General features: G+C 42.2%; 2 protein-coding genes across 2 annotated transcripts; one reads left to right on the top strand and one right to left on the bottom strand.

Annotated features, from left to right (window-relative positions):
* Nucleotides 1–4,081: 4,081 nt before the first annotated feature.
* LOC126983107 (ER membrane protein complex subunit 7 homolog) lies at nt 4,082–8,376 on the top strand. Its single transcript, XM_050835606.1, has 3 exons — nt 4,082–4,308; nt 6,301–6,463; nt 8,047–8,376. The coding sequence occupies exons 1-3, from the start codon at nt 4,082–4,084 to the stop codon at nt 8,374–8,376; spliced, it is 720 nt and encodes a 239-aa protein (XP_050691563.1).
* Nucleotides 8,377–8,649: 273 nt separating this feature from the next.
* Nucleotides 8,650–18,672, bottom strand: LOC126983172 (ubiquitin-conjugating enzyme E2 G2). The gene is made up of 5 exons (XM_050835668.1): nt 18,542–18,672; nt 13,451–13,532; nt 13,112–13,230; nt 10,199–10,339; nt 8,650–9,435 (listed from the first exon to the last, which is right to left on the bottom strand). The coding sequence occupies exons 1-5, from the start codon at nt 18,582–18,584 to the stop codon at nt 9,314–9,316; spliced, it is 507 nt and encodes a 168-aa protein (XP_050691625.1). The 5' UTR covers nt 18,585–18,672; the 3' UTR covers nt 8,650–9,313.
* Nucleotides 18,673–23,328: the final 4,656 nt, after the last annotated feature.

The following is a 23,328-nucleotide window of genomic DNA, read 5'->3' as shown; positions in this document are numbered from 1 at the left end:
GGGTAGATATCAGATTTGGGAATAGATATCATGTGTTGACATGTTATCATTGTCAAAGGCATGGCCACACCTCAAAAAAACTGTAATTTTAAGGAAGATGATGTTGTATGTGGTATCTGTTGTGGTTATCATAGAACTGGTGACTGTTCCTCGAACACGCAGATATGTATTAATTGTGTCAGACAGAGAAGGGAGGAGGTAAATCAATGAGTCAGTGCCAGATGTTGTAAGGCTTTCACTGCTGAGTTAAGTAAATTGGATTCGATAATGGATCATGGATTCTAGGTCTACTATTGAATATTTAAATTGTGCTTTTGTTAATATTCAACCTGTGGGAAAAAAAAGACTATTCAAATCAGGGAAATGTTAAATGAGCAATCACTTGATATTTTAGCTATTTCTGAGACCTGGTTGAATGAGCATGACACAAGTAGTTACTGAGATGACACCTGCTACTCACACTTTCTTTCACAGCCCCAGAGAGGGCAGACAAGGGGGTGGTGTAGGTATATTCTTGTCAAATATTTTTTCTCACCTGAGGGTGTTGACATGAGTGAAAATATCAAGTTTTGAATGTATTGAAGTTAATTTGGTAATACATTATAAGAAGTCCGCCTCCCCGTTTGCCACTCCACCCCCCCCTACCCCCCAAGACAAGCCTGGGGAACTGTGGGGAACCAGGGTTTGGGGGGGGAAGCCAAACTCACTGAAAAATGGGCTTCCAAAATTTCCCTAGAAAAATCCCTAAATGAAGGAAAATTCCCGTGTCTTGAAAGTAAGGAAAGTCCTAACTTTATAATCTAACAGTCCCCCTCAACCTGCTAACGACCCTCCTCCTAACCAAGGGGGGCTGTGCCCCCCCTGGACCCCCCCCATGTAAGGAATTTTCCTTAATTTAGGGATTTTCCTAGGGAAATTTTGGAAGCAGGGGAATCCAGGGCCATAGCCCCCTTGGTTAGGAGGTCGTAAAGTTCAGTTGGAGTAGTTTAAATATGCTCCCCACCGAAAAAAAAAACCACGATTTTTCCGGCACATCATACATGTGGGGGGGTCCTACGCCCCCCTTGGTTAGCAGGGGGGTGAGGGGGGCTGTTAAGTTATAAAGTTGGGACTTTCCTTACTTTTGAGACTAGGGAATTTTCCTTCATTTAGGGATTTTTCTTTGGAAGCCCATTTTTCAGTGATTTTGGCTTCCCCCCCCCACACCCTGGTTCCCCACAGTTCCCCAGGCTTGTCTTGGGGGGTAGGGGGGGGTGGAGTGGTGAACGGGGAGGCGGACTTCTTATAAAGTATTACCATTAATTTTAAGTATCAAAACCAGTGGATATCATACCTTGTTATTTATAGGCCACCTTAGTCAAGTGTTAATCTCTTCTTTGATGAATTTAGTGCATTGTTGGACTCAATTGATATGGTATCTTTTAAAGTTTTTATTGTTGGTGACTTTAAGATATGGATGGATGATCATGAAAACTGGAACACAGCTTCTTTCTGTGAGCTTCTTGAATCTTATCAGATGTCAAACAAAGTGAATTAAATAACTTCACCAACTAGCCATATGTTAGACTTAGTCATTAGAGATGATGTAAACAATTTTACAGGTAGGGTAGAAAAGGAAGAGAAAAAGGTAAAGAGGAAGAGAAGAGAAGGGAAGACAAACATTGAAACAGGAAAAGAAAAAAGGAGAAAGAGATAGAGGAAGAGAAGATAGAGAAGAATTAATACAGGAAAAGAAAATAAGGAAAAAAGATAAAAAAAGAGGAGAAAGGAGACAAGCATTAAAACAGAAAAAAGAAAAAGGTGAGAGAAAAAGATAGAGGAAGAGAAGGGAGAGAAGAGTTAAAACAGGAAGAGAAAAAAAGGAGAAAACGATAAAAAGGAAGAGAAAGGAGACGAGCACTTAAACAGAAAAGGTGCGAGAAAAAGATAAAGTGGAAGAGAAGGGAAACACACTAAAACAGGAAAAGAATAAAGGTGAGAGGAAAAGATGAAAACGGAGAGAAACATTAAAACAGGAAAAGAATAAAGGAGAGAAAAAGATGAAAACGGAGAGAAACATTAAAACAGGAAAAGAATAAAGGAGAGAAAAAGATGAAAACGGAGAGAAACATTAAAACAGGAAAAGAATAAAGGAGAGAAAAAGATGAAAACGGAGAGAAACATTAAAACAGGAAAAGAATAAAGGTGAGAGGAAAAGATGAAAACGGAGAGAAACATTAAAACAGGAAAAGAAAGAAAAAGGTGCAAGAAGTTTGAAAGGTAGACGACTAATTACACCATCCCCCCATTCATACCCGCTTCCTCGGCTATCCAGTTACCACACAGCTATGTCAACCATTTATATACGTTTCCCACAGTTATATAATCAAAATATATCACCTGACAATTGCTACTCTACGGAAGATACCTTTAAAACATCTCTACAGGGCGACGAACACACCTCGTCCTGTCCAAGACCCGCTGTTGTCGGAATCAGCTCGCAGCCGCAAAATAGCTCGCAGTGAGAGGTTCAACTTGCTTATTTTTTCTATATTTGACTCACCGCTATCGTTTACTTGTCCTGTTTCGGCTCCAATACATGGCAAAAATATCAGAGCAATACTTTTAATTGAGAGAAGGCTTTATAACAAACGGACAGGGTAAATTTTATAGAAGGAATTACCCCACGTCGGTTCACTCAATTCCTGCTCGTTTAGTCTGTTCTTTGGTGTGTTGTTGTCTTGTGGTTGACATCAGCCATCACAAAGATCACAAATTAGAAGAAAATAAGGCATATTAATACATTTTCCTGCTGTGTATTCCCCTTTGCGCATGCGGGGTAGACATCAGAGCGACTTATTTAGCCAAGGAGGTATTTCTCGCAGGACCATCACCTGCACCCTATGGCCGCCTTCCCCAACCAGTATTCAGGACGTGGACAGGTGCACGCCTCTTTCGGTGACACTCTTGGTGCAATCCACAAGTTTAGGATGCTCATCTTAAAACGAAAACAATGAAATAATACATAATCACGAATCTGTTACTTAGATGATCACTTACAGAGCAATGCTGAGCCACAATATTTTATTTTATGTCATCTTCCCGTCTGTCCTGCAAAGCTTGCGGGCGTCAATACTTATATAGTACACGACACCTTAAGCAGACAACACACTTTAAAACACCATTTATACCAAATCCTTGCATGGAATAAATAAACAAAAAGTACAGCCATAGTTAAAGAGAATCAATGCATGAAATGTGCAGGAAATAAGCTTTTTTAGGGAAATTATCGACCAGCAGCTGATGGGTGTGTTGGGCGACGTTGCAGCAGACGACGAGCAGCGTTACCAGATTACCGTACTCATAACATTGAGTTTATGGGTTTTAGCCCTGGAATTGTCATAACCACACAATTAACAACATTCTACTAAATTTATCGTCAAAAACTTTAATTACTGATGTCTGTTTGCAGTAGTTATCGGTCAGAAACCGGAAAATACTGGGTGGTGTGTGACAGAGTACGACAATGTGTCTAGGGTGCTGGTGGTGGTGGTGTTCTAATTCAGCTCGCAGTCGCAAAATAGCTCGCATAGAGGTTCAACTTGCTTACTTTTGCTATATTTCCCTCACCGCTATCGTAATCCTGTCCTGTTTCGTCTCAAATACATGGTACAAACATCAGAGCAACAATTTTATTCAAGAGAAGCCTTAATAACAAACGAATAGGGCAGGTAATATCAACCATCACAAAGATCACAAGTGGACAAAACTAGGATGAGAGCGGGACATCAGGGAAAATGCAAAATATAATGGCAGTAGGAAATGGCAAATACTGGGAGGGGAAAGAATGGAAGAGGAGGAGCAGGGAAGGTGGAGATTTACCCTATCCTAAAATCCCTATTCCTAGGCCTAACTATTACTCATATCACTCCATTCCAGGTAAATTAATACGTTTCCTGCTGTGTATTCCCCAGTGCGCAGGCGTGGTGGACATCAGCGCGACTTATTTCTGCGGGGAGGTATTTCTCGCAGCAACAGCAGCAGTGGTGGTGGTGTGTCAACAATCAGTCTTGTGACAGAGCAGCGCGGCCTTCCTGCCATCATGGGGCGCTGCGTGCTGACCAGGCTGCTATGGGCGGCGTGCGTGGCGGCGCTGGTGTGTGCTGAGGGCGAGGACGATAGCCTGGCGGGCGGGGAGCTCTCCTGGTCCACTCAGCGCTACAAGATCGAGGGTCGGGTCGTGCGGCCAGACTCCTCCCTAGTCACCCCCGCGGAGTGGTTCGCCAGCACCAAGGTCTTCACCAACAGCGGCCACTACGGCTTCCTCAGGTGGGTGGCGCCGCCCCCCTCAGCAGGGCGGCACGGGGGCACCACGGAGTCTTGGGGCGGGGAAGGGGTGGGTGTACAATAGGAAATAATGTTTTCTTGTCCTTGGCCTAGTGTCCGCGCCCTGGCCTCTCACTGCACCCTGCGATAAATATAAACTTCATCCACTTTCTTTCAGTTTCCTTCCCCCATCCCTTACAAACATGGAAACCTGTGAGAATACGCTTTTTTGGGGTGGGGAAGGCAAATTGATTGAAATATAGGCCTTCCAAATCTTTCAACAGGGAAAAATTCTCTAGTTTCCAAACTTTATGGAGTTTTCTAGACATAAGTGTTGTGTATTTTGAACTAACATAGGTATAACATAACCTAGCCTAACAGGGTACCTTTTTTTTTTTTTTGTCGCGGCCTATTGTGCTGTTAGGCTTTTCCCTGGTGGGGCCTGTTGGTCAGCCCAGCCTGTTCTGATGCAGGCGAGTATTTATAGTGGTGCCAACCTGCTTTGGCTCATGTTGCCCCCTGGAGCTCATCTTTGAGCCTCTCTTTGGAGAGGTAATCTAGAGTCTGAGTTGATAGATGGTCTTCAGGGCAACATGTGGGTAGTTTTAGGCCACTCGGCAGTGACTGAAAAATCCCAGCTGTGCGGCAGTCAGGATTCGAACCTGTGTCCCTCCTGGAGCTCCTGGATGTGACGCTAGCACACTTACCACTCAGCCACTGCCTCCCCCTTATGATTCTATCCTCGCCCAACCCCCAACATTTAAGCAAAGGAGAAACAGGACAGAGATTTGGAGTCATACCTCGGTTTACGAGTTTAATTCATTCTGGAATTTTGCTCGCTAACCAAAAAACTTGTAACCAAAATGAATGCACACTGTAGTGCTGAAAACACAAAGAGTGCACACTAGAGCACAAACATAAGTGGAAACGAGCACGCAGGTGTTCAATGTGGACTGAGACCCATTCCCATTGTATTCCGCTCTGAGTGCTCTCGTCTTGAGGTGAACAAAGAGAACCTAAACTCTGGTCTTTGACTTGTACAAACAGGATGCTCATACACCAGCTTAGTGCTCATAAACCAAGACATTTTTAGATCATTTTTTTTTGCTCATAAATCAAAACACTCATAAAGTAAGGCACTCATAAACAGAGGTATTGCTGTACTTTATGCACCCCTCCTATTTTTGGACTTAACTATTTTGTGGACAGATTTTGATGTGTTTTGAATTATTCAGGCAATTGTTTTTCTCAGAAATAACTTTTTACCCCCCTACATTCATTAGTAGTTACTTTGGGGAGGCAGTGGCCAAGTGGTCAGCACGCGGGCATGGTGAGCCCAAGGGCCTAGCATGGACTAGGTTCAAATCCCCACTGAAACACGCTGATTTTTCAAGTCATCACCGGGTGGTGGAAGATTACCCACATGCTGTCCGGATCTGCAGTCAGCCTTAAATTCATTGACTTGGGTAAAGAGAAGCACCTGGGGGCCAGCATGGGCCAAGCAAAATTCATACATCACAGCAACCACTATAAATAAAATTAGCCTGTGCCACTAATGGGCTGGTACTGTCCATAGGGCCCCTCAAGAAATCCTATCGGTGCTACAGCCAGAAAAATAAATCAATAACCAGAATAATTTTGGTTGCAATATCTAATCAAAATAGTAAGCTTTGTTTTATAAATATTCATTCTGACATTTGGCTTCTCAATCCAGTATGAGATTTGATCAATTTAAGTGTTAGCTGTGACCTGATTGATGATTCAGCCTGTTCAGAATTGTGGCTTACTAAAACAAGATTTTTATTTTAAATGTATGGTAGAGAGCATGAAAATAAATGCCTATCCTAAGTGAAAATAGTAACTATAAAAAAGATATGCTGAACCAACTAAGATCCATTACAGCAAAAGACATTTGTGCCATTTTTATCATAATCAGCCAAGGTACAAAACCATGAGTGTCTTGTCTCACAAATACCCATCTTCCTCGCCCCACAGAGAGGACGGGACGTTCATCATCAACAATCTGCCTTCGGGGTCCTATGTGGTGCAGGTGATGAATCCCACCTTCGTGTACGAACCGGTGCGTGTCGACATTAACTCCAAGGGCAAGATCAGGGCACGGGCCGTCAACCACATCCAGCCCTCCAATGTGGTGCAGGTGAGTGTGGGTGTGTCTCAATACAGTCAGAAACCCTTACTTCACCTTCAGGGTTGTATAAATATCAGTAGCAGGCTTCAGATTTATACTATTTATTGAGAAACTTCCCAAGCAGATAAATAAATCTACACATATTAGGGAATTTAAATCCTTCAAACAATCCAGTTTTATTGTAATTATGATGTGAAATGAAAGATGAGTAGCGCATGTTATTATGTGGATCATGTATGCGTCATATTGACCTCTGGCTAAGAAAATGCAAGTAGGAATCTCACATTTTTGTGAGAAAAAGTATTGATGTAATATTTTCCTTTATGGGAATACCTCGCTTTACGTATATCGTTTCAGCTCATGTCAAATTTGACTTACTCCACTTCTAGAGTAAATTTTTGCTCAGCAATCACCATTATGTCTGACTTTACACCACTAAGCAACACACCCTACACCAAAATAGAAGGACTTGAGGCCAGTCAGAAAAAAAAATAAAAAAATAAAATTCAGAAAAGACACAGCAATACGTGGAAGGCCACTGACAAGTGTGTGTCAGGCTGGAGACCGAGTCACTGAGTCGTTAGCTTTCCTGACTCACATGGCGCACCATGGACTTGCCTGCTTTACAAGCACTGTAGCCTTACTGCCATCAACTCGCCCTGCAAAAGTCAATGTAATGACTTTTAATAACTTTTAACAAGGCAGTAAGTGTATTGGTGGCAGTCAGGCGACAGTCCTTGTAAAAAGGCAGTCTGAGGCACACCGTGTGTATTGAGAAAGATAATGACTCAGTGACTCGGTCTGTAGCCTGACGTGTACTTGTCCGTGGCCTTCCATGTGTTGAATTTATTTTACATTTCATTGTTTTTGTTTGTTTTGTTTATTGGTTTGTTTGACTGACTGCCCTCACATCCTCTCATTGTGGCATAGGTTACGTTGCTGAGTGGCATAAAGTCAGTTCTTTAAGGCATTATGTCCGGTATATGTAAAAAATCGGGTTATGGCACAGCCCTTGGAACTAGCTAATGACATTGGGCAGAGTGTGACTGTGTGGTCAATTTCTTCCCCCTCTTCCACTGTTGGGTTGTCAGCCTCACATGGAAATATAGGTGGTCTCTCTCTCTCTCTCTCTCTCTCACACACACACACACACACACACACACACACACACACACACACACACACACACACACACACTAGGTAAAACTAGGTAGGTAAATACACACACACAAAGTACAATGAGTGGTCTAAACAAAAGCCAATCCCTGCATATGCCTCACCTCCTGCAATACTGATGGCTATAGATGAGCACCGAAGCCATGCGCAGCTTTAGTGTATGCCCCTAACTTTACCGTCATCAATAGCCATAAAGTCATCACAAAACTTACTATTGCAGGTGCCACACCCATGGAAATGTTGAAGGTGTATTACCATAAAGTTTTCACTAAATCCAACTTTTGCAGATCCCACTGCAGTAAGGATGATCTGTTGGAGATAAGCCTTCACAAAAAACTTTACTCCTGCAGATCCCACACCCACTGCAGCACTGATGGTTTGTTGCAGATATCTTCACAAAATCTTTACTCCTGCAGATGCCACACCCGCTGCGGATGAAGAGTCTTGGGCCGTACCGTTACTTCCTTCAGCGCGAGCAGTGGCGGCTCACCGACACACTCATGAACCCAATGGTGCTAATGACGGTGCTGCCGCTGGTGCTCATGATGATCCTGCCGCGCCTCAACGACCCAGAGACCCGCAAGGAGATGGAGCAGATACAGATGCCGAAGATGGACACCCCTGAGCTGTCGGAGATCATGACTAACATCTTTGGGGGTGGCAGCAGCTCCTCCAGCCAGGGCCAGTGCCAGTCCTCCCAGCCCAAGATGAGGTCGCGTGCCAATAAACGAAAGGACAAGTCATAGTGCCATTGTTAGTCATTGTTAGCTGGGTTGCCGGAGGTGGGGGGAGGGAGAGGCAGGTTGATGGTAATTTATGTGTCTGTAAATGGTACCACGTTAGCACCAGATCTTTTATTAGAATATAAAGATTTGAGATATATATGCAGGCAGTGAAGGCCTATTACTCCTTTTATTTATATTTAGGATTTGTTGGCTTTGTCCTCAGAGCTTTGAAAGTTACTGTTGACAGTTGTGTGTGTGTCTGTGTGTTGTGGGAAAAATGTTCCAGAAAAAATGCTCATGGAGTATTTTTATTTTTCTCATGTATAAAACTTAAATAAAGAAAATGTTCTTCCCCATTCCGTATTAGGTAAAGGTTAATTGCACAATCACAAGTTATGCTTTTAGAGTTAACTGGCTGTATAAAATTGTCTTAATCTCCATCTGAGTACATATTACAGAGAATATTTTATGGAGGCTTGTTACACACCACCTTTTATCATAATTAAAGATGTATCTTGGCGACACTACCAAATGCCAGGTGTGATATGTATTATTATATAAAGTAAAGGTTAACAATATCTTTGTTCTTACCTACTCCATGGGAAAAAGAATATTTCAGACCTCGGCATTATACAAAAGTAGTTTCATAATAACTTTTCTGATGAATGTTTATCCTGAGAAGTTACACAACTAGACTACCTGAAGTGTGAAATCTACAGAACTCAGAGCCTTCCCTGGAAACTCCGCACAGCCACACTTTTAGAATCAACAAGTCAGGAGAACACCATCATATTAACTATGAAATAAATATAGGACATGGAGTTATTTCTTAAGGCTGTTATACTTATGGTAAAGATCCCCTTCATCATTCAAGATAACAGCTCTCTGAATATAAGGTACCATTTGGAGAAAGAAAATTAGTATATACAGCAGCATATGGCAAAGACTGGAGGCTTCACTATACATGGGGCAGGTTGAGGGTCTTGCGAACCAGCTTCTCTGCGATCTTGTTGAACTGGTCCCTGTCGTCCCGCCACATCTTGGCGGCATCTACGTTGGCACTGCTCTCGTCATTTGGTTCTGCAATGGACGATGACACTCAAAAGGATGTTGCAGTTATTTAATGTCATCATTCAAAAAGTCAATAAACTTGTAATTTACATTTAACTCTTTGGGGGGGAAGGGGGCCTTACAGATGGGCATGTGAGGATTTTGTTTCTATACTTTTTAACTTTTTTTTTTTTTGCCGGCACAGGAAGCAGATCAAGGGCAATAAAAAGAAAGTGTAGAAAAAAAGCCTGCTAATCACTGCTCCTTTACTAACTATTCCTTCCCCAGTCCCTTCTGTATACTGACACAAGTCCTTTCCACACACCACGGCCATTATCATTTCAAACTTGATTTTGTGCCACATGATCTTTGCTACTTGGTGCTAATATGTTAATTAAATACAACAGCACCTGAACTGAATTAAAGTTTCATAAATTTCCACACAACATTTCAACATTCGAGGCTTCACGGAATATCTGATTAAAATAAACATGTATCTGTAAGGAACATTTTAATTTTTTTATGTTATTAATTTCTTATTCATGGATGGAAAAAAAGTATAGTTAATTTTTTTGCCATAGATTTCAGGTACTGTAATCATCAGCACCATTCATACACATTCTCCTACGCTAATATCCACCACAACCATGCCTCATCACCATAACCTCATCATTCATAAACATTCTCTTCCATCATTATAGCAGCATCACTTTTCTAATCCCATAAAGAAGCCTGATAGTTTATTGGTTTTTAGATGTTTCCCCCAAACGAGGACTACTCAACCCTTCCTCACCTGCCAGCATGGAGACAACAGACAAGAGGATCTTCTCCACGCTCTGCACGGGACTCCACCGCTCGGCACTGGTCTCGTAGCCCATTGGGTCATCTCCCGGGGCGTGTAGGATGGATATACACACTCGGCCATCTGAGTAAACTGAACAGGAAAGTATGAAATGTATATATGTATCAAGTGTTGCCACCAGGAAATGGATGTACATTAGCCAAAAAAAGTATTGAACACCCATGGCTCGACTTGAGAATCTGAGCTAGGTAAATCAATAGACATGGTGTTGTGTCAGTAGGTTGTACAAATGGGTGAAGTCTAGCCATTGGTACCAACCTATCCAATACAACACCAGGCTAGCTACTGGTACCAACCTATCCAATACAACACCAGGCTAGCTATTGGTACCAACCTATCCAATACAACACCAGGCTAGCCATTGGTACCAACCTATCCAATACAACACCATGTCTTTAGCTTTAGCTCAAATTCTATTCCATCGACCCATGGGTGTTCAATGTCCTATTTTGGATGACTGTACATGTTAAGCTGTCTAAGTATACTGGATACAAAATCTGACCTAGTTTGTCACCGGGAGTACACAAAATGGATGAATATACTTCCCTATCTGAGTAAACTAGGAAGGAAAGTATACAGTGTCAGCCGGAGCATGCAAGATAGATATACACACTAGACAGACTGAGAGGGCTGGCATGGAAAGTATGCTTATGTATTTTCACCAGGGGCCTGTAGGATAGATAACATGCACATTTGACAGACTGAGAGAACTAGCAAGGAAAGTATGTGCGTATATGTATTGTCATTAGGACTTGACAGGACTGGCAAAGATAGTATGGAAAGTATGAATGGGAGGAGAGAACTGCAGCAAGGAAGAGATGACCTAGAGCAGATTCACATATTGGAAGGAAGGAAGGAAAGAGAGAAGAGAAAGCAGAGTAAGGGAGGGAGGAGAGAACTGCAGCAAGGAACAGATGACCTAGAGCAGATTCACATAATGGGAGGAAGGAAGGAGGAAAGAGAGAAGAGGAAGCAGAGTGAGGGAGGGAGGAGAGAACTGCAGCAAGGAAGAGATGACCTGGAATAGATTTACATAAAGGGAGGAAGGAAGGAGGAAAGAGAGAAGAGGAAGCAGAGTCAGGGAGGGAGGGGAGAACTACAGTAAGGAACAGACGACCTGGAAGAGATTCACATACTGGAAGGAAGGAAAGAATGGAAGCAGAGGAACAGAGGAATGGAAGAAGATAAACCGAGGCAAGAAGGAGGGAGAAGATATAGTGTAGAAGACAGCACATTAACCCGGTAGCAGCAGTGATCATGTTTCTTAATGGTCCATCTAAGTGAGAAAAATGAGAAAAAAATCACCCCTCACACAAACCAGTTTATAATATATATCGAAGCATTTGTGATCAGTTTATGCATCATCTATTTTGGGGGGTTTGTATCATGGCACAAATTTGGTCCGTCGCTGCTACACAGTAAAGCCACAAATTTGGCCCGTCGCTGCTACACAGTAAAGCCACAAATTTGGCCCGTCGCTGCTACACAGTAAAGCCACAAATTTGGCCCGTCGCTGCTACACAGTAAAGCCACAAATTTGGCCCGTCGCTGCTACACAGTAAAACCACAAATTTGGCCCTTTGCTACTACCGGGTTAAGATGAAATTAAGGTAGGAATAAAAAAAGAGAAGACCACAGGAAGGAGGAGGGTAAGGAAAACCCAACAAATGTAATGAAGAAGAGTTGAAGGAGATATGCAGCGAGGAAAAATAGGGTGTTACTTCTATTGTAAAAAACACAGGAAAGTAAATTGGTTGTCTTTAAACAAACACAGGGATGTACACCAGGTATTCGTTATATGCGAGGGTTAGGTTCTGCAAAAAGCTCGCATAATGTGAATTCGCATATATCGAACCTATCATCCCATTAATTATAGGGGGTTATGTTCCATGACCCGTTTTCGAACCCTCTAACTATTTATTACAGCACCGTTTCACAATAATAAAGCACTAAAGCAACAATAAAGCCCATTAGTACAGATAAACTGTAAAACAATATGAAAATACATTGTAAACAAACAAAAACTTTACGATCAGAGGGAGGAAAAGGTTAATTATAGGCGAGGAAAGTGCGGGAAAACATTCGCACCCGCCGCCCTTTAGTGCGAGTCGGCCACCATGCCTCACCAACCAGTCGCACCTTGCATAGTAACAAATTTTTCTTGCATGTTTTATGCAAGAAAAATTTGTTACTATGCAATACTTGGCACATTTAGGTTAGTTGCATATGCGCGGATTCGCATATATCGAATACCAGGTGTATAGTGGTTGTCCTAATATTGAACAAACAGCATAAAGTAAATTGGTTGTCTTATACCAAACACAGGAATGTATATGGGTTGCTGTATGTTATGAAGAAAAAATAAACCCAATGATATACTGTCACCAGAAGCAGGAGAGTAAATTGGTTGTCCTTATATCAAAGACAGGATGTATATTGGTTGCCCTTATATCAAACACAGGAGAGTAAATTGGCTGTCCTTATATCAAAGAGAGGATGCATATTGGTTGCCCTTATATCAAACACAGGAGAGTAAATTGGCTGTCCTTATATCAAAGACAGGATGTATATTGGTTGCCCTTATATCAAACACAGGAGAGTAAATTGGCTGTCCTTATATCAAAGACAGGATGTATATTGGTTGCCCTTATATCAAACACAGGAGAGTAAATTGGCTGTCCTTATATCAAACAGTACAAAGGGGAAACTATTATCTGCTATGACCACTTCAGCACACAAAGAATACAAGCATCAAGATGGTGCTCACTACTCTATCTTTTTTAAAACATTTCAAGCTAAAAAAAAAAAAAAAAAAAAAAAAAAAAAAGCAAGACAGTAACTCACTGTTTGGGTGGAACATCTCACAGGTGAACTGCATCTTGGGGGGTGAGAGTGGGTAGTCTGGGGGGAAGATCAGCTTGGCGGGAAACACCCCACACTCAAAGCAGGTCCCCTCCGGCCCTCTGGTGGGTGAGTCATTCATACGTATTGGTGTTATTTCAATAGAGAGCAGAGATGGAAGGCCTCATTTTACATACCAGCCAGGGCAAGAATCAGGTGAGATATCAACTGAAGTGATTAACTAAACCTATCTAGCTTATTGTCACCACCTATATGTTGATATATGCACATCAGATTCCTGCAATACACTACTAATCAAATTATTTCAGTTCTGTGACTTACACAATAAGAGCTTCCCACTCAAAGAAGTTCTCTTCATTGGTGGGCCCAGCAATGATGCCTTCAGGGGGGTTCAGTGTGAGCTCTGGGAAGGAGATAAAGCCATAGAGAGATAAATGTGTCACACTGGTTGCATTATTTCAACTTGAAAGTCTCTTCCTTCTGATATTACCGAGGCACCTTCACTTGTGCTATTCATAAAATTCTCTTATACTCTCCATGATACTTTTACTCCCATAGCCATCTAAGGGGCTGGGTGGCCTTGTGGGTGTGGTGCTTGGCTTGTGACCAAAAGGTTGCGATTTTGATCCCAGTTCACAGCAGTGTCTTGGTGAGAGATAACTCTTTTGTAACCCTAGCAGAGCTATAAGGTCTTAGCTGCCTAGCTCAGCGGATTCTTTGTAATTACATAATTCAGTTCCATCCCTCACTACTTGATATGACAGCTAAAATATTTTTTCCTCAACTAGCAATTATTATCAGCCAATACTGCTTCATTGCAGGACAAAGGCTTGTCCCATCATTTTCTGTCTCTTTCAATCTTTAGTACACCCTATCATGCTCTGGTAAATGTTCTAATTTCATCTCTGCCTGGTCCTTTGTCTGCTCTAACTTGTACAATTTCTTGGCAAACACCTTTTCAACAAAGGAGGCAGTTCAAGAGAAAAAAAAAGCTATGGGTGCTACTCCCACAAACACAGCAAAGTGAGAGTAGCTGAAATATCCATGAAGGAAGGCTGTTCCAGAGTTTACAAGCAAAAAGGGTGAAAGAATAAGATGCTGGTTAACTTGCACAAAGGATTTGAATAGTATAAGGGTGAGATAGAGTAGAAAGTCTTGTACAACCAGGCCACGGGGGGGGTGGAGGCATGGAATTAACAAGCTGAGAAGGGCAGTCAGCATGAAAATAGTGATAGAAGATAGAAAGAGAGGCAACACTGACATAATTTAAGAGAAAGGAAACTGTCAGTAAGAGGAGAAGAGCTAATGAGTTGAATAGTAACATTTTGTAGCATTTAGCCTTGAGTTGAATAATTTCTGTTGAGAGGGTCTTCAGTTAATATATGTGGAGTAAAGTCATCAGCATATCGTAACCTTCGTAAACAAACCGCCTAAGTCTTTATTTTCTACTTTACAGGAAATCAGAAAAGAACTGTCATTATCTCATTTGGCAGAAATGAAAAGGTCAATTCTAGAACACTCAAACCCTGAATGACGAAGGCAATTATACAAAAACGGGCGTCACATATTGAAAAATTGATGTAGACAAAAACCTGGAAATCGCTGAAAAATGACTTAGGCGATTATTTTACAAGGGTGACGATATGATTGATTAGAATAGTATGTTTTGGTCATCAAGTAATGATAGAAAGATGATGGGTGATAAAAAAAAGTCCTGCAAAACACCGCTGCTTATAGCTTTAGGCAGTGATCATCTACCACAGCAGAAATAGATTGGCCTGAAAGGAAACTGGAGATGAAAGTACAGAGAGAGGGATGTAATCTGTAGGAGAGTAGTTTAGAAAGTAAAGATTTGTCTCATATTTGGTGACAATCTGTTATCAATTCTACATATATGGCTTGCCTAAATATTTTCCTTATTCTTAACAGTCACTGTAAAATCTTCAACCTCTTTCCACTCCCTAGTCAATAATGTTCCTGTACATGCCAATTTCTCCACATTATATTAATAGTTTTCTTTCCATTCCTCTTATTATGCACTTTTTTAGCTCTTTAGATCTTTTCTGAAGTGCCAGATTTCTGAACTAAATGTTACTATGTTTGCCAAAAGAATTCAATCCATCCCGTTCTTACTCTGAGTTTTTTTTGTGAGCTGGGTTTTCACTGCTTGCTTTTCCTAGATATGTGTATTCTTCTACTCCCTCAATGATTTCCTTGCTGATCACTTTTATGATTACTGAACTCTGCCTTTGCTTTCTCCATATTATTCAAACCAAGTTCCACTCTCTATATCATTCCTAAATCATTCTTTGTTAGTTTTGCCTTGAATCACTTTGTAGTATTCATAATCTATCAAGATTTCTATATTGTCTCTCTCTAATGTCTTAAATACTTCTATGCATGCCCTGGATAATTTTGGAGAGACTGTGTTGCCTTGTCTTTCTTAATTGGAATATCATTTGAATTTTCTTCCTTTAGTTATGAAGCTCGACAGTTGCTATACAGGACTGCCTAGACCTGTGGATGAATTCAAGCCATATATATATATATATATATATATATATATATATACATTATATATATATATATATATATATACCGTATATATATATATATATACGGTATATATATATATATATATATATATAGCGTATATATATATATATATACTGTATATATATATATATATATATATATATATACCGTATATATATATATTTTTTTTTTTTACAGCAAAGGAAGCAGCTCAAGGGCAAAAAAATTAATAATGAGAAAAAAAAGCCCACTAAACACTGCCCCTACAAAAAAATTAAAAGGGTGTCCAAAAGAGAGGTCAATATCGGGAGAGGTGTCTTGATACTCCCCTCTTGAAAGAGTTCAAGTCTTAGGCAGGAGCAAATACAGCCAAAGGAAGATTGTTCCACAGTTTACCAGTGAAAGGGAAGAAAGAATGAAGATGCTAGTTAACTCTTGCATAAGGGATTTGGACAGTATAAGGACAAGCTAGAGTAGAAAGTCGAGTGCAGGAGAGGGGGAGGCATGCAGTTAGCAAGTTCAGAAGAGCAGTCAGCCTGAAAATATCGATAGAAGATAGTAAGAGAGGCAACATGGCAGCAGAATTTAAGAAATAGGAGACTGCCAGTAACAGGAGGGGAGTTGATGAGTCAAAGAGCCTTAGACTCTACTCTGTCCAAGAGAGCTGTGTGTGTGGAGCCCCCCCCTAACGTGAGATTCATATTCCATGCGAGGGAGGGCAAGGCTCCTGTATATGGATAGCATCTGGGAGGGGAAAAGAACTGGCAGAGACGATACAGAACGCCCAACCTCAATGAAGCTGATTGAGTGAGAGAGGAGATAGGTTTCCGGTTGAGATTCTGAGTTAAGGACAGACCCAGGATGTTTAATGTATAAGAAGGTGACAGCTGAGTGTTCTCGAAGAATAGGGGATAGGTGTTTGGAAGATTGTGTCTAGTTGACAGGTGGAGAAATTGAGTTTTTGAGGTATTGAAGGACACCAGGTTCTCCTTGCCCCGATCAGAAATGATATTAAGGTCTGAGGTTAAGCATTCTGCAGCCTCAAGGAATCACGTAGTTCCTGTTTGGAGGGTCTTTTGTTAAAAGATGTTGAGTAGTGCAGAATAGAGTCATTGGCATAAGAGTGAGAGGAGGGGGGAGCACTTAATGAACCAGTATTGGCTCCTGCCTCAAGCCCCGTTCACACTGTGCCGACTCTGGGCCACAACTACCCACGACTCTAGGGTACACGAGGTCTTGGGTGTTGATGTGAAAGGGTCGGGCATGTCTTGAAAGAGGTCTTGAGACTGTTGCCGAATGCTGTGCCGACGTCGTGACGGGAGCCTGGAGTCGTGAGGGTTAGCACGACATGCTGGCAACTAGTTGGCTGAATGTCCCAGACAGTCGGCAAGACACCAAGACCCCAATAAATCCTCCCCCCCTTCTTGGAGCATGGGAAGTGGGAACCAACTTGTCAAATCGAAAAGTCGCTGGGTTGTCATGGCCCAGAGTTGGCACAGTGTGAACAGGGCTTAAATCCCAATCAAATCACACTGTTGAGTCTGACCACCAAGATGCAGACATCAGGAAACAGACTCTACTGCCAGTGCGTAAAAAGAGGATCAAAGAATAGCAAGAAATAACCACTACAACAACTAAGATAAGGAGGTGAATGAGAACAGGCAGACTAGATGTGATGAGGCAAGAAACCTAGCCACCACTGCAAAGGTGTTACCCCACAGACATCATGGAGTCAGCTCTAGAGTGTCTCTCCTTATATACAGGTGAGGCATATCCTCTAACACTTTGTTGTTTGGCTCACCTATGCTTTGCCCTGCCTCTTGAGAGCTTGCAAGACTCCTGAAGTATTTAAAATCATATGTCATATTTGTCGCAGTCCACCAATGCATCACACCCAACTGGCTGCCTAATTTAATTTTTTTTTTATAATAAATGAAGCAGTTCATGGGCAAAAATATATAAATAAATAAAATCTACTAATCGCTGCAACTGTAAAATCCACGGCTCTTCCATAACCCAGCCAGTCAACGTACTAGACAAAAATTAAACAATTAGTTACTGTAAAGAAAATAAAAATGGGGAATTCAGGGCAGGGCTTCAAGTGGTCATGACACTCCCCTGGGATGCTGAGGTGCATGGACCTGATCTTTAATAAACTACTGAGAAAACATGCTTAACCCTTTCCATCCATGACACAGATGTCGGCGTCACAGTATGGAAAGGGTCAAGAGGAAATGGAAGAGGATTAATCATCTTCTAAACCTTTCAATCCTCCTCTAAATTCCTTTTAATCCTCTTCCATTTCCTCTTAAGGGGTTTAGAAGAGGATTAAGAGGAAATGGATGAGGATTAAGAGGTTTAGAAGAGGATTAAAACCCTTTCCATACGGTGATGCCGTCAGCGTCACCAGAGTGAAGAGGTTAGAAATAACTAATCTATTTTATTAGTCATATCCATCCCTTACAACATATGCGGCACACCCAACAACATGACAGGCTGCTGAGATGTGTGGACGTGGTCTACTCTTATAAATTACTGGGAGGACTTGCTTAAAAGTGACTAATCTTTGCCATGAACCCCAATTTAAATACAAGGAATGACAGGAATATGGCACTCCTAAGATCATGGTATATATAGTACTATAACGGGGTCTGCTTCGACTAATTACTAGGCTTGCTTAAAAATGACTAGTCTATGCCATAAACCCAAATTCAGTTGCTAGAATGACAGGGATAGTCACCCCCAGGATCATGGTATATGTATTTCCCAGAGCATGTCAGGCAGCTGCAGCTATGATCATGCCACACCCTTTCATTGGTTACTGAAAATCGTCTGACAGCACAGTGATCTTATGAGTGATGAGGGGAAGGTCCTTACGCTTGTATTCCGTCATGAGCCGCTTGAGGGCCCGTCCAGCCATGATTGTTGTGGTGGGAACAGCTGATTTTGACTGACCTGCCACATTGTCGTACTCTGAACTTGTCTTTTACCGGCTTAAGACCCAAAATTGTCGTACCCACACACACAAAAAAGATATTCAGCTAAGGTTCTTGTTAAAACCGTAAATTATTGATGGATTTTTTTGCAATAGTTATCAGAAACGAAAATTCAATGTGCTGAGTACGACAATCTGGAAACGGTGACCTCCATGGCGGTACTTTTATGATATTTTTTTTTCTAACGACTGAAAGTTACTCGGGTATGGTAAGCTAAGGTAATTAGATGAAAAAGGGAATAAAACTACAGGCAAGTTCACTGGGGAAACTATATGAGTTCCCCGTTAGACTCAATTTATTCAGCATATATTACAGTTCACCATCATGATTCTAATGGACTATATAAGCCTTTATACACATGCCTGAATTATGATGTTACAATCTAAAAAGATATACTGTGCCGAAGAGCAGTTGTCTATTTATTTCGTTCCGTCGGAAGTATGATTTCCTTGTGCCCGCGTGTCGCTCTTGTGAGGGAAACTTTAGTCTAACTTTCCCGTTTATCCTGTAAAGTGGCTCATCAGTGCATCAACCAACGAGTTATGGACGGACGGGACTTGGGTCATAATACGTCACTACTTTCTGCGGTTGATGGGAGACTAATGGGAGAAGAGAACGTGGACGGGATATCTCACCAACCAGACATGTAAGCAAACCTTCCCACATACTGTCTTTATTTTATCTTTTATCACATTCTGCAAAGCGACTCATTTATCATTAGTACATCAACCAACGTACGAGTTCTTGACGGCCTGGACTTGGTTTAAATTATATCACTGTTTCCTGAGGCTGGGAGAATATGAGAATGATGGGGTAGAGCGAGTGGACGGGATGCCTCGATCAACCAGTCGAGGTAAACAAACTTTCCGAAATATTGTCTTTACATTATATTTTACACCATTACTTCACCTCATTGGCAAGCACACTTCGCAAACTTAAAGAACTTACGGTAGCATTTCACTCTATCTGTGGTGCGTCATTATAATCTAACCTTAAGCTGTTTTGATTAAGGTAAAAGGTGAGGTTTGGAGCAAATACGCTGTAGCTGCGCGTGGCGGCGGTGCTCATCTCCGTCCCGCGCCCTTGGAGCCTGTGGTGGGAGAGAGCCATTAACCTGACACAGGATCAGTTTTTAACATCCGGGCTACCACACTTTACCTTCCCCAGGTTTCCCCAGCTGGGTACCCATTTATCGGCCATCCCGAAAGGAGAGATGAGCATCTGGGTGGGTTGGGCTGCACGCCGACTGCCCAGGCCGGGATTCGAACCCGGGTTCGCGATTTCGTATTAATATGGCATGCTAGCCACTGCTCCACAGAGGGTAATCAAAATTAGTACACATTCACCTATCATATTATGTTACCACATTTAAACTATCGGTAATCATTAACTAGGTAAAATTATAGCTACAACCTAAGGTAACTTTTTGACATGGCTGCGATCCTCATACCCCAAAGCACTGAAAGAGACGCGCGCCGCAGAATTTGAAAATCAGCATAAGTTCCTGTATACTTACTTTACTTACTACTCGATCATTTAGCTCGATTGGTAAGCAGAATGTGTAAACATACGACATGAAGTAGCTTTTTAACGCGTCTTCGTCCCTTAAATCTAGACTAAAGCGATGTTTGTGAAACGTAGTACATAATTTCAGGGTAACAAAAATACATTGATATTTATTACCACATCTATGACCAGACTGACCTCCTTGGCAATCATAATTCGCAAAAATATTAACGAGCTTTCCTGGCGTATCTTAATATGTCTCCATAAAACCTACCCTAATGCGGTTTTATATTGGTCCCTTGGTAGTGACAGCGAGGTAAAGTTACGCATACCATATAGCTGCGCGTGGCCTCGGTGCTATATCCGTTGCATCGGCCCTTGAGCTTGTACGTGGTGTGAGTAGGAACCATGCATCACGTACCGGACAGTGAATTTTGGTTGTCCACATTTTTACTTTCCTTTCTTTTCACTTAAGAAGAAAATCATTGTGCGAGTCTAATATCGCAATCCATTTTCTCCTCTACCTTTGATCAATAACGAAAGGACATCATAAGGAAACAAGGAAAAGCTGAGTCATGTAACATACCCCCCAAAAAAGAGACTTTCCAAGTTATCACAGTAAAGAGAAAAGTGAAACTAATTGAAATCCATCATAGAAGGAAAGAAAAGGCATGGAACAAGAAGCAGAAAGACAGAAAATCAACCACCAAGACGGGCCAATGTGTGCAGCCTTCTTGGGACGGGCCGAAGGAGCGAAAGAAACAGAGACACACAAAAGCAGGCTGTCAACAACAAAAATGGAAGTCCGGAGCAGCTGGGTGGTGGACAGCGTGTTGGACCTACACGAGGCCGTCCAGGAGGCAACCACACTCCCCTCAGAAGACGTGGAGCTGCTGGACGAGGACAAATGCTTCAGCCTGACGAAACCTGACGAGGGCGCGAGTGACGAGGCGTGCTCCATCAGGCTGTCATACGCGCTGCCTGCACCTCCGTGGGCGTCAGCGGATGGGTCAGCTGGGGGCGGCAAGGCTATTAAGGCCATCCTGCTGCACTCCGAGGCCAGGGTGGTGGAGGTCTGCGTGGGTGCTCATGATGAGTACCTGAAAACAGTGCATGGGAAGAGGCTGGGCCAGTTCGAGGACACCGAAATGGTCGCCTGCCTAGTGGAATTAGACCCGCCGAGACAAGAGGTTCTTCTGACGCTGAAGCACACGTACAACCCCGAGTGTGTGTGGGTGTTCGGTCTCCTCGCAGTGACGACACAGGAGCATAAACCAGCATGCAGTGAAGGCAGGTTTAGCAGCTCCCACTTATCCTCGGTTCTGAAGGACAAGGAGGTGAATATGTCCAAGGATGCGACTCGGTTCCTAAGCCTCCTGGAGTCATACAATGCCAGTAATCATGCCAGTGGTCAGATTAATGAGAATAATCAGCTGGCACTTATGTCCATGTTCCTAGGCCCGAAGATGTTAGGTAAAGGCCAATTAACCCCAGGGATGTTGAATATGGGTAATAGGGATAGTGATAAAGGTGACACTGTGAGTAAAGTGCACAGTGAGGAAAGTAACACACCTGGTTATAGTGTACATAAGGTGGAGAGTGAAACAGTGAGTAAGAGTATAATGAATGGTGAGGAAAGTAAGGCAGGCAAAGAAAATACTGATGATAAAGATATAGAAAACAGAATGAAGAAGCTTGTGTTAAAGGACAATGAAAATAATCAAACTAACCTAAATGATGAACCTGCCAGTGAAGGGAAGAGAATAGATTACACCAACGGTAATTTATATAAAGAACAAGTCACCCCTAAGACACGAACAATGCTGTCAGCCAGAAACGAAGACGGGATGATCGAAAAACTCTTCAGTCTGATGGGGAGTGCAGGACAGGGGTCTAAGGGGGAGCGGAACACACCAGCGCAGCATGGCATCACTAAACTAAAAACATCACCACCACCAGGCTTGTCACTGCACCGTCTATCAACACCATCACCGCAGTCGGCCGCACCACTTGACCATTCATCACCTCGCTTCTCCATGATGTACTCGCTTATGGAATCGCTTGGTGGCATTCCTCCACTACCACACAACAACAACTTCGGATCCCCGCACCCCACTGTTTCGGGTCCTACACACTCCACGCCCAGGTCCAGGGAGGCAGAGAATAATAATGGGTTTCACGGTGACAGTTGTGATGGTGTTTTGGGCTTGGAAGGGAGAGGAGTGCTTTTGAAGGAGATTGAGAACATGATTGATCAGAAGTTTGCTCAAATGGAGGAAAGACTCACCAAGAAAGTGGAGCAGAAACTGACAGAAAAAGCCCAGAGTGACAATGCAAGGTTGGAAAAGATTGAAGAACATTTATCTAAACTGTGTGAACATTTCTTGAGATGATGTGATTGGTTCAGCAGCATTTTGTTGTATATGTTGTGATGTATTTGTGGTGCCTGGAAAAGTCCTACCAGCCACATTTTTATATTATCTCAGCTTGCAGTATATTAACCCCCTCAGTCCCAAGACGCATTTCACGTCATTCACAAAATGTTGTCTGGGAACCCCAAAGACGCATAAGGCATCATAGGGACCTAGGCTGAACGATAGGTTAAATATTCACCAAAAATCAGGAAAGACTGCGTCATTTTTGGACAAGTGAGTGAGATGATCAGTTTTAAAAGCGTAAGTGTATAGCAGTGCTCAATGACAGTTATTTCCACAGTGTGGCTGTTAGATTTGCTTTGTACCACAACCTTGCTTGCTCCCTGCCACTGGAATGAATGAACAAAATATATCTGTGGGGCTGAAGGGGTTAACTAGATTATACTAAGTAGTACTTCTCCATCAGGGTAAGATAGATAGGTTGATCAGCAACTATTTCCAAGTATTATCAATAATTACTTAGCCAATCATTCCTCTAGGTTATCAATTTCTGGGCATTGATTACTATCAGGAAACCTACACACATGCACACAAAAAACTCTCATCATTACACTGTAGTGGGAAAGTTATTTCTAATAACACGTGAGAAGCACTTTTGACGACGTGGTTCAACCAGATTCCACTGATTATGTTTAAAGTTTCATTGGTGGGACATAGTTAATCTCCCTGTACCTTAGAAGTCCTAAAGGTTGAAATTAGTGTTTTCAGAGCCCAGGCAGAAGGGCAA

Source organism: Eriocheir sinensis, chromosome 53, assembly GCF_024679095.1.
Source record: "Eriocheir sinensis breed Jianghai 21 chromosome 53, ASM2467909v1, whole genome shotgun sequence".
NCBI lineage: Eukaryota > Metazoa > Arthropoda > Malacostraca > Decapoda > Varunidae > Eriocheir > Eriocheir sinensis.
Note: the sequence above shows the minus strand (reverse complement) of the source record. Positions and strands in the feature narration are given on the sequence as shown.

Bases quoted from the DNA above. Each gene is read 5' to 3' on its own strand.
- LOC126983107 (XM_050835606.1), top strand. From the start codon at position 4,082: ATGGGGCGCTGCGTGCTGACCAGGCTGCTATGGGCGGCGTGCGTGGCG. The intron at 4,309-6,300 runs GTGGGTGGCGCC...CTCGCCCCACAG, and splicing joins GGCCACTACGGCTTCCTCAG to AGAGGACGGGACGTTCATCA. The intron at 6,464-8,046 runs GTGAGTGTGGGT...TTACTCCTGCAG, and splicing joins AGCCCTCCAATGTGGTGCAG to ATGCCACACCCGCTGCGGAT.
- LOC126983172 (XM_050835668.1), bottom strand. From the start codon at position 18,584: ATGGCTGGACGGGCCCTCAAGCGGCTCATGACGGAATACAAGC. The intron at 13,231-13,450 runs GTAAGTCACAGA...CTCACCCACCAG, and splicing joins GAGTGGGAAGCTCTTATTGT to AGGGCCGGAGGGGACCTGCT. The intron at 9,436-10,198 runs GTGAGGAAGGGT...CGTCCATTGCAG, and splicing joins TGTTGTCTCCATGCTGGCAG to AACCAAATGACGAGAGCAGT.